At 36.2% G+C, this 17,585-nt stretch overlaps 1 protein-coding gene across 2 annotated transcripts in view; it reads right to left on the bottom strand.

Moving 5' to 3' along the window:
* The window catches only part of RB195_025712 (uncharacterized protein), a gene marked incomplete at both ends in the record, with an annotated part of 33,681 nt that overhangs the window by 11,350 nt on the left and 4,746 nt on the right, over window positions 1–17,585 (bottom strand). The window contains 3 exons of one of the 2 annotated variants that reach the window (XM_064213970.1): window positions 9,893–9,964; window positions 10,136–10,205; window positions 10,318–10,389. In XM_064213970.1, coding sequence (XP_064069850.1) covers window positions 9,893–9,964; window positions 10,136–10,205; window positions 10,318–10,389 — 214 coding nt within the window. Of the gene's footprint in view, window positions 1–9,892; window positions 9,965–10,135; window positions 10,206–10,317; window positions 10,390–11,370; window positions 11,530–17,585 lie in introns of those variants that run through there. The other variant, XM_064213969.1, reaches the window with a different exon arrangement.

Consider the following 17,585-nt stretch of genomic DNA (forward strand, 5'->3'; position numbering starts at 1 on the left):
GTAATATGTCATATCTTTGCTGTAAGAACATCCTACGTCATTGGAAAAAAATATGGAATGAAAAGAAGCAATTGTTAGAGGAAAAAGTTGAAAACACTGAAAAATACGCACGACACAAAAATGTTGATCTCAGAAAACCAGAGGAGCGTGAAAGTTTATAAAAGGGGATATAGCAGTAATTAATGTCTATAATGACACAAATTCTGTTTTGAGAAAATAAAACGTTTATAAATTATCATCGAAATAAATGTTGGTCAAATTTGCTAGTTACAGCTACAAGTACTGTAATTAGTTGTAATTACGTGTAGGAAAAGAATAGAGGTGGCGACTCACAGCTCGACCAATCGTTTTTTTTCTTTCGCTTAAACAAACATTTCCTGGATGTAAGCAACACCTGAGCGTCATATTCCCATAGGTTTATTGTTAAAAAATAATGTTGTGTTGTTAATAAAAAAAATGTGTCTACAAGAAGAATGTTTTCCAATGACAAATGTAGTTGTTTAGAACAAGAAGGCAGAAAAAACATAACTAATGTGAAGGTCATTTAGAAGACGTTTTTTTTGTGGAGAAAAGACGGATATTGTAGCACTGATTTAAAAAGACTACAAGAAATGTTAAGCTACGTTGTTAATCGGCAAATCCGGAACGGAAAATAACAAGAGAAGAAAAGTGCAGCGGGCGGAGGTTTGAGTAACTCTATAGGTGCAGCTGGGATCCTGCATTCGAGAAAAAAGAGTATAATAGCCTCTCTAGACTTAATAAGATTGTTCCATTGAATGGTTTAAAGAATTTTTGTGAAATTATCATAACTTAGTGGAACCAATGAGTGAAGAAGTACAAAAGTAGAGGTGTAGAGAAGGATGTTACCGAGAACGATTTACAGGTAATAACCGATAAGGTTTGAAATGAGGCGAAAGGAGGATTTGAGCGGGGCGTGTGTGAGGTCGAGGCCCGTGTGCGATGGAGAAATGGCAGATCGGCGGCGGCGTTTCGGCCGCGCTAACAAGTATTCGACATGAATTAGATATGGGCATCGCTGGGTAGGCCAGAAGAGAGCTCTATTAAGAGCATGGTCGCAAATAAAGGCACACGCGCTCTCGCTCTGCGCTCCCTCCTCACTCACTCACTCTACACGTCGAGCGTCTCCCTCTTCAACACCGGCTGAAGCCTAAGCCTGACATAGGCAGCAGCAGCAGCAGCAGCCTCAGTAGCAGAAGCATCAGCATCAGCGACAGCCGGAGGTATTAGTATGCAACTTATGCCTGAAGCAGCATTGATGATCAGGCCATTTTTTCCATGGCCGGATGTTTAGCTGCAGTGCCACCACTTATCGGGGGAGACACAGACACACACACTCACACACACGAATTCGTACGCACATGAAATTCGCAAACAGAGAATCGCCGGCGAGAAGTGAATTTCGGCACGAAGATGTTCCAGTCGTCGTAGAGCCGAGAAGGATCTTGAAACAGCGATATGATTTAGCGTCGAAAAAAGAACGCTTTGCGCTTCTCTCATTCTCCACAAGAGCGTAATCTCTTGGAATAACATGCTTGGCCGATCTTCGCATAGCCGTTGCGCCTACCGAGTGTCGTAATTCACAAAAAAACAAACATCGCTATGCAGAACATAAAATCCTCAACAATCTGACAAGGTAATCCCACGCAAAACATCACAGAAAGATAGCATTTCCGAGAGTATAATTCTGAAAATGACATATGGTTATTGTGGGAATATATATGTCTTTATAGGATAATGCTGAGTGGTGGCATAAAGTCCGCTAGGAAATAGAAATCCAGAAGTTACTCTTCTCTTGGTAGGAAAATTATAACGATTGGAATAAATAGCGTGAAAAAATAATCCAAAACAAAATAAATTATTCCTCGCCAATTTATGCAGTTCTAAGCGGTATACCAGATTAAACATATCTAGCTAATGAAAATAAACAAAAATAATTTCTTTCCAGAAAAAAATACTAAATAAAGTATACTTTAGCTAAAGAACAGGTTTTCAAAGAAATGCGAAAGAGTATCAGTCATTCTTCGAGCTTTGCCCATGTTAAGTAGGTACATAAGTGGGACGCAGGAAAGTAAATATTTGGATTAAGCGAGCAATGATGTACTCATATATGATTTCGATACGTTACATACCCATCAGAGTCAAATAGAAGGCATTTTTGAAGGTGAATTTAAGGAGTAAAAAAAAAGACACAAAAACGAAAATATTCGTCAAGATTAGTATCCGCAAATCCCGTAAAACAAATGTAATTGGCGTCATGTCGAAATGACAACAAACGGGTCGTTCATTTCAGCCAATATCTCTCTCTCAGCACCACTGCTGCTGGTGACCATGGTGATGACAAAAAGGCCAGTCCAGATGGCAACAGAAAGCGAGATACTTTCGGTAGCGCGTGCTGATTAAGCATTACATTAGCAATATGAAACATATTCAGCGAAAAAAAAGCAGCGATATCATTTGTTTTCAGAGGAATTTATTTCGAAAAACAGTATCTTACTGTATCGTTCACCAAAATTCCCATCTACAACTCTAATACGTTAATAATTCACTTTGTAATTTAAAATAAACCGCAAAAATTAACAATATAAACTCCGGAAGGAATTTTCTGATTATTATACTGATTATTTTCTATTTTAAATAAGTACACTTCTGAGGTTATAGTTCCAGTAATGCACCTACACATTTAATTATTCACTTCTGTACTAAAAGTGCACCACTGATTGAAGTAAGGCTAACATTGAAAGCAAGCAACGGAAATGTTTAAAAAAAAACTTAAAATACCAGCAAATCGACACATAGGATCAGTAGTGAAAATAATTAATTGGTAAGGAAAATGTTTCAATGACGAAAAATATATTTGAAAAAAATATGGATAGGAACAGAAAATTCAAAGTTTCATCTCGAGTTTTTTTTAAACTCTAAGTATTCTGCTAGTAATTGACATAGCTTTGAGATGCTCATTTCTGGGCAACACTATTAGATTAACATAATTTCTTTCCTGTTCTGGAAGCATCATTGTCCAATTATACGGAAACCGAAAGTCTGGAATATCAATCATGAACGGGAGAAAAGTCTGTTAAGGAACATAAAACCGACATAAGAAGCGGAGGACAAGAGAGAAGTTCTCGCTGAAAGCAAATTTCGAAATTTATTAAAATTATTCATGAGAATAACAACGAGGAATTGACAAGAAGTATTTGCGCTGATCTGTAAAATATAGCGCTTAGTTTCAAATTTAGACATCTAAGAATCTCATTCCATAAAAACAGTAGTGATTAAAAACATAGAAGAAAAATTTTGTGTGAACTCCGATTAGATTTTTCATACAAGGGAAATTTGTTGACGAGATTATTTCGATAGAGGGAAATAACCTCATTCTTTGCTCATTATGTAGGTTGGAGATGTTTTTCAGTATGTTATGAAAATGAAATTTCTTCGAAAAATTGCAGCGAAAATATGCGTCAAAGCGTTATTGACCGTAATCTGGACCATGAAAAACTCAACGAGTCTTAGTTCTTTTCTTAAAACTGTTAGTAAACAGCACCTCGAGAAAAAATAAATATTTGAATTATATTATTATTGTAATCAACAATATTATAATAAAAAATATGCAATAACATTGCGGTTAAGGCGTACGTACAAAGAACTGTGAAAAGGTGGTTTTAGAGGAAGGGGTTGGTGACATACTGTAGTAGTGAATATAAAAATTGTTAGGAAAAAGGTGTTCTGTTAAAGGTGTTTAACGTAAGAAGAAGTAACCAGTTCGTAAATCCCATCGTAACTACGAATGAACACATTTTTGATGTGAATTTTATGTTGCAAGTAGTTTCACAAAATTTCCTTATAGGACCATATAAAAAAACAGATCTGCACTAATAATTAAGCAAATCAAAGCAAAATTTGTTGTTCGCTTGTGTTATCTGTCATTTTTACCAGGATACAAACAAATAATAGAAAAAAAATTTCCATAATTTTCTCCTAAAACTTGAGTTTGTGTTGCTTCTTTCATCTTACACACATAAGGACGTAGTGTTTCGATAAAATTCAAGTAAATTTACAAACTTTACAATGCACCCAAGCATTACTTATGATCACAATAAAATAAAAAATAATAGAAATAATCTCTGAAAAGAAAGCATTAACACCATATGAATATTTTAGGAGGCATATACTTGCTGATTTGGCTTGAATTTAAAGAAGACTTATAGCAAATTTCTTTTGTAGCTGCATAAGAGGATCCATAGAATGAAATCCATGAATTTAGCAAGCATGGGAGATAAGTTAAGAAATACTGGTTCGGGAAAATGTATATGGATATACGATACTTAAAGATACACGCTTCTGAGAGAATTTCGAAAAAAAATTCGTGAGACAAAGACAAGTATTTTCTGGAATTCAATTGGACGTGGGATTTCATTTCTCATTATTCACATTTTTTCCTACCTCCATTAAGAACAAAAAAAAACACTCGAATAAATAATAGCAGTAATAATGGATAAAGTATTAAACATGATGCTCGGTTTACAAAAATAAAGAATTTTAAAAATAAGAAATAAAAGGAAGAGTTATACATTTTATTTTTTGACGCTCTGCCTTTTTATCTACTTTCTTCTATTTTTTGCACGTATATTATAAAGATATTATAGTATTCTATATAGATACTATCTTGAAATATCAAAGAACTCAAATAATTTCGGATCTCAAAAATTTAAAGCTAATTTTTCCATTAAACTTTGCATATCCATCGGTCTTGCAAAAAATATGTTGAGCATTTTTTTTGCATGATTTTTTTAAAGGATTTTTATATCGATCGATTATTTATTTTTTGTGATTTTTTATGATTTTTTTATGATTGATTTTTTATATGATTTTTTCAAAAGTTATTTCGATAATTCCATTAAGAGACTATTTAGAGTCTAAAGTACGGAGCTAGCAACTGTTTTGTATATTAATAACAATGCATTAAATTGCTTATCCATAATACTTCAATTTGTTAAGGAATATCATACAAAAAAAATCAAGATTAATCTGTCCTTTTGCTTTCTGCACTGTATTTTGACGTATTCCGTGTAGTCTTATCCGCAATTCTTAATGATGTAGGTGAAAATTCCAGAAATCTGCTTCAATGACCCTGTAGTAAATTTCTTAAACATTATGATCAGTTATGAAGCAAAAAGCGAACAGTAACAGCAAATAATCATAGTACGGTAATATTATACTATGTATTGACTTAATTAAAAACCTAATTAATTTTTTCTTTTATAAAAAACACGATAGTAACGTGCCGTGTATTAGAAATAAGCAAAATTGCTAAGATTCGGAAATTCTAGCTACGCTCCCACATCTAGAACTTAATAAAATTAACTCCTGAAAAACGTTGCCGGATATTTGTAATTCAATAACGTGCAACAATTTTACTTTGCATTGAGGAAAAAGCTAAAATTACATGGTGCCCACATCTTAGAAAAAAGTACTGATTCTGCGCAATATCCAAATTCCTACACTGCAACCATATAAAAAATGTCATTATGGTTTTGAAAAAATAGACATCTTCTTTTTAAGAGACACTCTTTATTTCTTCTGTGCTAACTCTCACATGAAACAAGATTCTTCCAAATTTCTGATCAGCAAAAGTTGGTATCAAAAGTCTGGACAATCTCAACGTCATTGCAAAAAATTAAGGTTAACCCAATGTTTTTTCCAGAAAAATCATAAGCCTATGATCTTATCATAGCGGTAGTTACACTAATGTACAAATTGTATCCTATTTATGAACTACACATTCAAAGCTGCAAAATTGTATGAAACGATCGCCATACTACGATTCCGAGCTGTTTTCTTACGCCAATCACCTTCAATAAATGAAGAAAATCCAGAGTCCATTCCATAAAGCCGCTTTTAGATATTTCCTACTATGCAAGACTGTTTCATCTCTCTATATACAAAAAATACAGAAAGCTTCATCGTTGACTATGTTAGTAGAAAATACATAAATCTCAACATTTCACGGATACCGTGCTATCCGTATATGATCGGCTTTGATGCCTGATGCAAGACAAAGATGAGTACATACTTTAAAGGTATTTAAAAAACGAAAAGACAGTACCCCAGAGTAGAAATTTCCCTATAATGTACTGATACAGAATAAAAAAAAAAAACTGAAAAATGAAGCAAGTTTTGGACAGTTTATTCTGAACAACTTTGTTCTTCTAGTTTGCTGCTCCTTAAATAGAAAGGAAAGTGGGTGATTTCCGGAAGATTGAAGATATATAAGTTGGAAGTTGCATATACGGCGAAATTTGGAGATCGCACTACAATCATCTCTCCATTTTTTTCGGTGTTCACTTTTTGAAAAAAAAAAAACTAAATTTTGAGTGTCATACAAAATGAAAAGATAATAGAGTCAGAGAGAAAATTTTACTTCAGAAAACTGCGAAGTGAAAACTGCACTTGCAGAAATCTGGAATGTATTTTTCAATTTAGGATTCGCATCCTTTTATCCTGAGCTGTTTGAAGAATGTTTAAGAATGCAACATTTCTTGGACCTTGGAATCCTCTTTCGATTTCGGGCACGTGGTCTAGTTGAAAGTTTATAGTTTTTCATAATTTTTAGCAGAAAAAATTGAAAAAAAAAACAATAAAACAGCCCGTTAGAAATTGGCCTATTCTTTTACTAGCGCTTTCACTAATGTGATATGTAAGATTAGTAGTTGAGGTTAGCCCACGATCCTTGCTATATTGCTACGTTTAACCACCACTTGACCTTCTTGATGAGATAATCAGATGTTTACCTGGCAGAACGCTTATTGCCAACAAATCAACGTATGGAATAAGAACAAGTTACTGGAATAAGACTAGAATGCTATAATTGGTAAACACTCAAAATCCAGTCAATTCTGGATTAGTTTTCTCCGTATATGGTCGTATATCATGTATCTTAGCCAAACGACATTTGTCCCCTCTCGAAAACACAGGACATTTTGAAAAATGTGAATCGAAAATGAATGCTTTCGCCAATGTTTGGAGGGGAAGAATAGCAGTAGTCACTACGTCAAAAGTAAACCTAAAGGCATCACTCCACGAATCTGAGGTGGTACGGATTTTCAGGTGGAGTATTCGTATACGGGATAGTAGATTATGGAGAGGGGGGTGATCCCGTCCATTTCTTCCTAATTGCCGTAAAAAACGGCCCGGAAGATGTGGCACGTGCACAAGGCTGGCGCGCTCCAGTCGAACTCCTAGAAAATAGTGCGCCAGAACGCCCTAAGCCGCATCTTCCGCGGCCGTTTTTTATGGTAATTAGGAAGAAATGGACGGAATCACCCCCCTCTCCATAGTCTCCCATCCCGTATACGAATACTTCACTTGAAATCCGTACCACCTCAGATTCGTGGAGTGATGCCTTTAATAATATTTCTGCCCAACCACATTCAATGTAATTTATTCAGCTGAAAAGACGAGATCCGACGGATATGTGGGTGTGGTTTGAATAAATCGAGTGGAAGGGTTGTAAAAGCTGTAGACATAAATCTAAATACAGCTAAATGAATTAAAATGAACTTTTTTCTTAATTATTTAACGTAAATTTTACATTCTGTTATTTTCTTAACGTTTCATAAATTTGTCTCATATATGTATTTCTATTGTGACTGAATAATTTTTTTTTCGTTAAAAGACAGGATATGTATTTTCCCAACTCCTTATACCGCTATTCTTTAAGAACTTTTCGTTAAAAAAAGGCCACATTCGAGGGATAAAATGATCTGACTGGATTTACAATGGATAATTTCTACTCTATGATTTCTACTCCAGGAAGGGTTTGCGTCAGATATTTGACCGATTCTTATTCCATAGCACCGCTGGAAAAATAAGGTGAGGACAGTTCCATTTCAGTTGAATTTAGCCCTCAAGGACAGACATACATGGAGTGCGGGCCCGATGTATACGTCTCTTACAAAAATATTGTTGAACTTTTCGAAATAAACATTTTAAGTCATACTCGTTAATACCGACGCCATGTTGTTATTTACTGAAATTTGAATGGGACTGCACACTCTTACAAGCAGCAGAGACCTTCAAGATACAAGGAGGTATAATTTTATTCATAGCCTAGAAACAGGAACACCCTTTCACCTTATTTTTGAAAAACATACGTAGTCCGTTTGTTTAAAAATAGTAAAACGAACGAAATTCGACTTTTGAGTACCGTATATGCACAATGAACGTTCACTATAGAAAAGTTCCTTTTCTTTCTGAAGGCAAGAAAAAAAGCGGATGTCTACTACAAACCCGAACGGGAGCCTGAGAATATTTTATGTGGCTCCACTCAAAATTTAAAGGATACTTGGTGCTGACCAAAAAAGAACAACATGGGATTTCTCGCACATGCCCAGAAATTTCGACAAGAAAACAAATTAGCTTATTGTAATATATAACTAAATCGTTCGATTATTTCTACTAATGACATAATCTTTTTTAGAAAAATAAACTTTTTTTGCAAACATGAGGTCCCATATACAGTTTCTCAATAACTGTAAATTCTTGATATTATTGCAAAATTAAATGTTTCTCAGTGATTTTTTACACAAACATCATAACTTTCACAATTCAAAAATGTCGTAGAACTGTTTTGTCTAAATTTTTTATTCCTTTACTACTAGATTTTTCCAGACGGAATCTAACCAATGTGCAAAAGTGTTCAAGTTGATGAAGAAAAAGTCTCACGTGTTATCCATAAAAAAAGAAGATATGATCAGTGAAAGTAATGGGAACAACCTAACCAAAGTAACGAAGTAATATTGATTGAAGAAAATAGGGAGAAGCTTTATTCGTTTTTTTTTTGTTTGAAACAGGTTTTCTAAATACCAAACAACAAAGAGAACTGCAAGTGTCTCCTCATGAAGTATGAACGCAGAATGTTCGGCTCCTTTAATCGCTATAGATTGTGAATCTAACATTTCCATTTCTTCCTTCTTTAAGAGATATAGCTAGTTTATTGTAAGAAAACTCCCACAGAAGAAGAAAAGTATTTGAAGCGAACAAAACAAATAATTAGAAGAATTTTTGTTAAGTCCTAAATATATCAGGTTTAGGATTTAACAGAAGCCATTTTACATTTTACAACATCTTACACGCCTTTGAGCGTAATAAATAAATAAATAAAGTTTACAACATGATTAACACTGGGAACTCACCCAAAGATTCGCACTCACCTATGATTTTGTCCAGCCCAATACGAGGTCATTACAAAACAATGAGAAGCATATATAAGTAGTGCAGAGGTAGTGCTTAGAAAAACTTTACTATCACAGTAATAATTATTTTACTTTTCAGTACTTATTGCTGTGGAATTGTTCCACAAACATAAAGACAAAATATCACTCTCGAAAAAAATAATTGCTCTTCGGGATCAGTTCGATGTTAACCTTTTCCCCCCTCTCCTCTCGGAAATGATGGCAAATTATTAGGAAATTTGAGAAATAAAATAATAGGATACCTTTGAAAAATAATGCTTAAAATATCTCTTGTTAGAATTCAGATAACAAGTGCCTGAAGTCCTCATCTGAACGCAAATATTACAAGCATGAATTAATAATAATATGAATAATACAAATATTATGTATTTCCTCAAAATGTACATAAGAAGGAAAGGATCTACTATGCTCTCTAAGAACTACAATAAAGAGATATGCCTGATCAATGCACAACTACACGAAAGTATCCAGACTTATCCAGTCCAAAAGATGATTGTTATCTTGGTAAAGTCTTTAAGCGCAGAAAAAACAGTAAAACCTGGAGAAACCGAAGCAAAAAAAAAAATCCCCGGATAAGTAGACATGCAGAAAGACCTCCAACAAAGTCGAAAATAGCATACCGAGGGTGTTCCTCAAAAAATCAGGAAGTTGCCTTTTACGTACGACCAGCGATCTCGATATCGGAGGGCTACCTAGAATTTATGTATTTATCTATTCTATTTAACTTACTGCTCTCAAAAGCGCATCAACAGTGATTGAAGAGAATTTTGTTAGTGATGAAATAAAAATCGGAACTCTAGAATTTATTATTCGATATGGTCCAAGATAAATACTTCAATAGAAATTGCGCTGGTAATCTATACCTTTGTTTCGCTTCCGTTCGCCGCCTTTACTTTCTTTTGGGGGCAGCTCGATGTTCAGCTGTTTGTCGACCTATGAAAACAGAGGGTTACAATTGCAATTAATCATTCTTTACACTAAACACACATTGGCGCCAAAAAAATTCATATGATTGGTCTCTTGGATATGGTATCACACCACTTACCGTAGGGTCAGGTACAGGAATATCTCCTTCCTTTTTTTCACCACCTTCAAAATGTGCAGAGCAGATTCGAAGCTGAAATATGTGATTAGAAATGAATGTTGTGATGTTCTTCCTCTTCTTTTTTTTTCATCCGGAGTTATTCATCCTGAATAGATTCCGGATATGATGTAAGGATGATCGGAAATAAAACTGAGAAACACTGTAATTTCATTTAGTTTAGCAGCTTTCTCTTCCTCTCTACATACCTCTGCCAGAATGAGGTAGCCGGTGTGCGGCTGCCTGGCAACCTGCCATCATCGTAATTTACACCACCAATAGATAAACGGGATACTCATTAGAACCTATGGCATTGATTCCGATTAAGATAATATGAGAGGAAATAACTTCCGCATAAGGCAATTTCAATAGCTAACCGTCAGTTGATTGATTTGTACCAGAAATTTCCTATGATACATAGAGTATTCTAATTTTTAGAGGTTATAAATGCTATTAGGAAATTTTGATTGGTGAAGATCCAACAAAATAATCCTCTTTTTGGCAGAGAATCTGGATAAATTCACAAAAAGCAAAGCAACTCGCTTTTCCATGCGCCATTCTTCACGTTCCGATCTGTGTTCAAGCAATGACATAAGCTTAAGTATGGAAAAATCTACTATACTTATCCTTAAAAGCTAAAATTAAAGCTACACATGCAAGCCATGAAAACATCCCGAACATCACAGGAAGCTAAGCCGTCCTTATGCAGTAAATTTACTTCTGATTCAAATCGGTGCAAGAATGTAGGCATACAATTTTTGTCACAAATTCTATTGTGAAAAATAGTAATTTTGTAAAGTCACAGTAAGTGTACCATACAATTTACAACTACGCACAGTTTGTTAGTTGCTCAAAATTCCGACATTCAGTATTGAAATTCTATACAAGTTAATTTTAAAAGCTCGGCATTGAACTTATAATTGTATGTCTACTTTTGCACAGCACTTGCATACATAGAACCACATAGAAAGCGATTTTTTTTCCAAACTGCAAAGCATTTTTTCTTTGTCGATCTACCTGACTAACGACCGTCTCCTCTGTGCGTCCAATGGCAAGCAACCAACGTTGCCGTAAAACTTGTGGTCGTTTAGGGATACGATAGAAATGACGATTATCCTCTTGTCCACGATATCTTGATCGAAATTTGCAATTCGGGAAGCCGCAAGTTGTCGGCATCGCCCCACAAAATAACAGCTAGCACCGCATAAGCTGTTCAGCAACAAAGCGAAGCAGGCGATGTGCAACAGCCACAAACGAAAAGCTATATAAATATGAACTAAGTATAGTGTGTTCAAGCAGATTTTCAAAGAAGAAAAAACCAAAACAAGACCGAAAAGCGATAACGAAAATAAGCGGTAGCGAAGATAAACAAGGAGGTGTACAAGGAAGCGATGAAATTTATTCGTTTTTTTAATCTCTTCCATTGTAGGAAAACCAGTGAACGCCGAAATGAAAAAAAAAATTGCTTAAACAAATGCAGAAATAAATACTGAAGGAAAAAACACGAAGGAACTGGATGGAAAATTCACGGTAAAGAGGTGAGATGTGTGAAAAAAAAACGACTCTGATAAAATGCATAACAAGGTTTTACTGGATTTGGAATTCTTGACTCGTTTAAGTTCTTCCTTGGATTGTATTGTGAAAAAAATTGAGAAAGATGCAAGAAATGAATGACAAAAAGAATGAAATCCCTTCTCGTATGTTACATTGTAAAATTAGAAACAATAAGTTCCCAGCTACAAATGCGTTACGACATGTGCATCGTAAGTAACAAAACAGGTTCAACAATGGGAAAATCGTAATGTGACTATTTTTTGAACCTTAAACCTTTCTTTCCAGGATATACCCCTATTAAACTCATTATTCCCGGCGGTAGAATGGAGAAAATACAGCATTGCTATTAGAACTTTTGTGAACGATACTCAAAGTAATTAAAATTAAATTTATGTCAAACTGATACGGTGGCTTATGGTAGCTCCAATAAGCACAAATAAGGCTCTTTTTTCGGAATAACATTACAAAAAACATTAAACTCAGGTAATCGTGTAAAACGTTTAATGTTTACGTGAAGAAAAGTAGATCATCTTTTTAAAATCCAAAATTGAACCGCACAATCTTGTTATGTCTTCTCTTTCTCAAAAAAAATATTATAAAGTTAGAAAGCTACTAGAAAAATCCAGAAAGAATTTTCAAGTGAAATAATTTGTTGTGAGAGATAAAAAATCACTTTAAACGTTAAACCAATTCGAACTCAAGCGGTTAAATATTTTTCAAAATATTCAATATTCAATATTCAATAAACATTCAATAAAATTCAATAAAAAAGTACTATACCGAAATGACTGAAATCGAGAGATAAGTGCAACATACTACATGCATATACACTATTGTGATTAATCCAAGCCAAACTCAAAAATCCTCAACGCTTTATATTCCAAGATTTCCACAGGAACTATTGTTGACAGATTTCCAGCATCTGATGAACATGAATACATCAAAACTAACTTTCTAACTTTTTTCTTTGCACTTTTCTAATCCTAGGAGTTTAAATTAAGGTGCAAAGTACTTCATTCACATATGATACATGTTTTTATTTTTTGTGGTGGGTAACTGCTAGGATAATTGTTCTCTCAAATCCATGAAGTTACAGAAATCCGAATCCTTGAACCGTATTCATCCAAATAGTTTATAGAAGACAATACGTGGAATCTAGCCGAATTTGGAAAATATAGTATATTTTTCGGAACAACAAAAATAAAATGTCTACGAAACCGATTTGTTGGCGGAATTATTGTATTTGACAATGTTAGTTATTATTTACAATATTGAATCCTCAAAGAAAACCGGTTTACCTTTGTTACATCACCAGCTTATAGCTCGACCCATGCTTACATAAAGTTTAATGGATTAAGAAGAGAGTTAATCTGAGTACGGATAGGAGGTGGAGGAGGGAGATGAAGACGAGGATAAGGAAAGAACGTAACGGGGAGTTCCAATTATTAGCGTTGAAATAGGGTCCAGGTTTGTACACCATGGAATACATACTTGCCCGCCATGAATTGCCACTGATGAATGTCGACAAGCGGAGCAAATAGAAGAAACCGAGAGGAGGTGAATGGAAGAAATCCACCACTAACCAGGATAACTCGGTCATACTACGAAATCCGCTTAGTTGTTGGTAGAGACTTCAGACACACATCTATGGAAGTAGCAGCACTGCTCATTTACATATTACACTGATCCGTCAGCGCCAGTTTAGACGTCATAATTATTCCTTCAATATGGAAGGTTTGAAACTGAATACAAGCTAAATTGTGGTTCTAACTAAAATAAGTAGCTTATTTACTCCGTTAAAAAGATGAGCTTACAGTAAAAAAAGGCGAATCCTATAATAAATCCCAGTTCCTGCCGTGGAGAACCAATAGCGAGCTCTTTTTTTTATGATTCAAGCCTATCGCGGAACGAACGAAGAGAAAATTAGAGACGCTTATTCGCCGTGAAATTGAAAACGAAAACTAGACGACAGCTCCAGAATAGAAGAAGATATGTTGTAGATACGACTGAATGAAGAGGTTAGTATCTAGAAATTCTTTCCTCCAGAATTACTCCAAGGGCACACGATGAAAAGCTTGGAAAAACTTGGAAGTCGTGGGAATACACGTGTCAATATTGCTTACGTTATGGGATACCAATTTAGATTAACAATTTACTTTGCCAGGTGTTTCAGAATGGAACATGCAGTCTATACCAATGAGCAGTTTATAAAATATATATGTATATATAAGATGACCTTTGTTTTGCAGCGATGTGAGTGTCTGACCAACTACAAAAGACGTGAAAACTGTTGCAGTAAAGGCTTGGAGTGGTTAACACGATTCTTGGATGAGGACTCTTACATTAAGTGCAATGATAATGAGGGAATTAGAAAATGTTTTCAGTCATGAACGATTGAAAGGCGACAGAGAGTTAAATCCGTAGTGGGAGGTTGTCGGCCCGTAAACGTCATGAGACCACAAAGTTGGGAGACGAGAAGCGGTTACCAAGGCTTATAGCTGATGCTACAATTAACATCAGGCCTCCTATTGAATCACACTGTGTGTGAGCGCGCTCTTGCTGGCTTGACTACGCCACTTACCCAACTATCTATTGACGAGCGTTTGAGAGCCACGTCTGGACAATGCTCATCACAGAAACTTTGCATCGCCATGTTTTCTGCGTACGCCACATTCACGGAAACGCTTAGAATCACGCAAAGAACGCAAACTTTCAATAGCAGGAGAACAGAAATGACTTGAATTCAGACTAAATTTGCCGTCAAACTAAGTCTCCTCACAAATGTGGAGACTGGACAAAAGTTGGTGCATGTGGAGAGCGCCTGAGGGATGAAATCCACCAACTAAGTCGTCGCAGAGTTGGCCGCCGACGTCTCGGCTAAGCGGATTCCTCTTGAAACCCAATTTCGGCGCGGGATCACAACTCTTTGACTTGTCAGCGCTCCGGCGACCACTAACACGAGTAATCTAATCACATCCTCCTAACCCCACACGGATCTATCACACCCGCTTTCGAGTCAACACTCAAGGGCCATCGCCTACGGGCGGATCCGTCGTCTTGTGTCGGGCTCTTTTAGCCCTCCACATTCCATTCCATTCCATCATCGAAGCAACGCAAGTACGAGTGCTGCTTGTATTACAACTGACGAATCCCAAATTTCGTATCATGATGCGTTGGCGGTGTTTGAACATTAGGGCATAACCTTTACTGCGACAAAAAGATGTGCATTGCAAAATGATAACTCCTATGCCAATTCGTAATTAGCGATCGTACCCACAAAAAAATCAGAAGCATAAGTAGAGGTGCGAAATGGAATACAACTAGGAATCGGAGAATATCAGAGGTAGGACGTCCACCTTAAAAAATAGTAGGCAACAGATCCAAGGAAGAGTTCATTCATGGAAGAATTCATTGAGAATCATACGTGGAGCGGTGGGTTGCACACGAGGCAATACTAAACACATGGCTTCACCTCGGATATCGAGATAAGCAAGTGGGAGCCGACTCCTATTAGGCGATAATGGGAGGCTATCGCTGGCATTTCGCCCATTACCGTCGAATCGCCGCTTCGCTGCGCTCTCCAATTAGTCGACATGGTGTCTTCTCAACGATAGACGACGGACTCGCCTTCTCCTCTCCCGTTTCCCTCACTATCCACACTTTGTGGCCGCTAACGAAACCACTTGTATACCTCATAGCGATGGATGTGTACGAACGAGGGCAGGAGGGGAATCTCATCATCCACATCTCCTCTATGTACCTCTTCGCCATCTATTCACCCCTTCCAGGCGTTCTATGTTGGGGCGGCGGCCAACCAATGCCCGTTCGAGTCCAATTACGTCGACCGCCAGGTATACGGTGGATGCTGCGCGCCCAGGATCCAAAAAAACTCCGCTCATCGGGATAGAATATGCGTCTGTATTTGCAAAAAAGAGCATGCAGATTAAAATTCAAAAAAAAATCTCCCTTTTCTCGAAACAACTTGACTACAGGCATTCTTCTTAGGGAAATACCTTCAAATCAAGGTAAACAATAGAAAGGAAAATTTACATGGAAGGCGTGGCGACAATGAAGTGATATGATTTGCAGTGATATGATGATGCACTGTGAGGATGAGTTCCTCATTCGAGGTGCCAATAACTATGGACTCATTTAGCTCGAGCCACCACCACACGGCCGCAAGTGACAAGTTACTGTGAAATTGGAGTGGAAGGCGCAAATGAAAAGCGCGCCACTGCCAATTAGCCATCGTCCTACGGTCGACTGAACGAGAAACAGAGACAGCATCTCTCTAGACCTCTTTCGAAAACGAGGAACGCTCTTAAGCGTGCCGACTAATTTACCACTTTCTCAAGTTTTGTACGATATTTTAGATGTATTGACAATTGAAACAGATTGAATACAGCGAACAAATCCAGGCAACTTTTACCAGCAATCCATGGAAAGCGGTATAACTATAAGCGTTGCTTGTGCGCGAAACAAATCACAACTTTGGAGATATTTTTACGTAACTACTGTCAAAGTTAATTGTACTATTGTTTTCTTCCTCTTAAAAAAAGGGTAACTAAATCCTGTCATAGAGAGAGGAAAAAGAGAAGAATAAAATCTAGTTGAAAGGAGGAAATGAGAGGTGAAGTAAGAGGACACTGAGAGAGAAACAGAGTCACTCGGCCCCGGTTGCCCCCAGGGCAAAGCGACATCTGATACGTCCATACGTCCATGCCCATCTCGCCTCCTGTGTACACTGACTACCACTGGTGTTTAACTTCTTAACACTAAAACTTCATTTTATCCGCATACTATATGGATCGCAGCAAAATCCTCTAAACTGTGATTTTGCTGTTCCAAAAGGGCATCAGTGGCTTCGTTAGAGAGCCAATCAGTCACCGTATCGGTTGAAATTAAGTATAATTGTATTAGAATTTAATTGTTAATGAACCTCATTGGGATTTGTTGAGAAACGAGAAACACTGACATTTTAAATAACTTTACTCTTTGCTATTTAAAAAGTTTTCCTGAACAATAGTTGCATGCTTTTGCAATATTAATGATAGAAATAAAACTCCATGCAGAATGTTTCCGATTATTGTAAAAAAAAAATCGTAACTTCCAAAACTACAGCAAAAAAAGAAAACAATTGCTGAAAATACACTTAAGAATCCAAAAGGTGTCAAAGTTTTCTTTTTTTCCAACTGTTTGAAATGGATTTCTGGTCACAATGTGGCGATAATATATGGATCCGCAAAGTTTTCATACAGGTTTTCACAATTTTCGACTTACCTATATGAGACAAGTCTCGTGTATAAAATGAATTTTGCGGATGTTCAAGACGGAAACCATCTAAGCATAGACTTCTAGAAAAAAGAAGAGTAACCCTCCTCCTAGTTAACATAACTTTAAGCCTCCAAAAAGAGATCTTTCACAATTTATTGAATCTTATCTCCTTCAAAAATGCTAAAAACAATGTAGTGGAAGAAATTCGTTTGAAATTCCAGCATGTCATTCAAGGAACTGCTAAATTCAACTAGTTTTATGAGAAATTCGAAGGATTCCCAAAAAAATAGTCATAGTTATTCCCTTAAACAATTTTCTCAAAATTAAATCACTTCCTCACTTTATACAAGCCAAATATTGGGAGACTTCATCTTGAAAAGAAAAAAAACTTGAAAAGGTTAAAA

Source organism: Necator americanus, chromosome X (assembly GCF_031761385.1).
Source record: "Necator americanus strain Aroian chromosome X, whole genome shotgun sequence".
Lineage (NCBI taxonomy): Eukaryota > Metazoa > Nematoda > Chromadorea > Rhabditida > Ancylostomatidae > Necator > Necator americanus.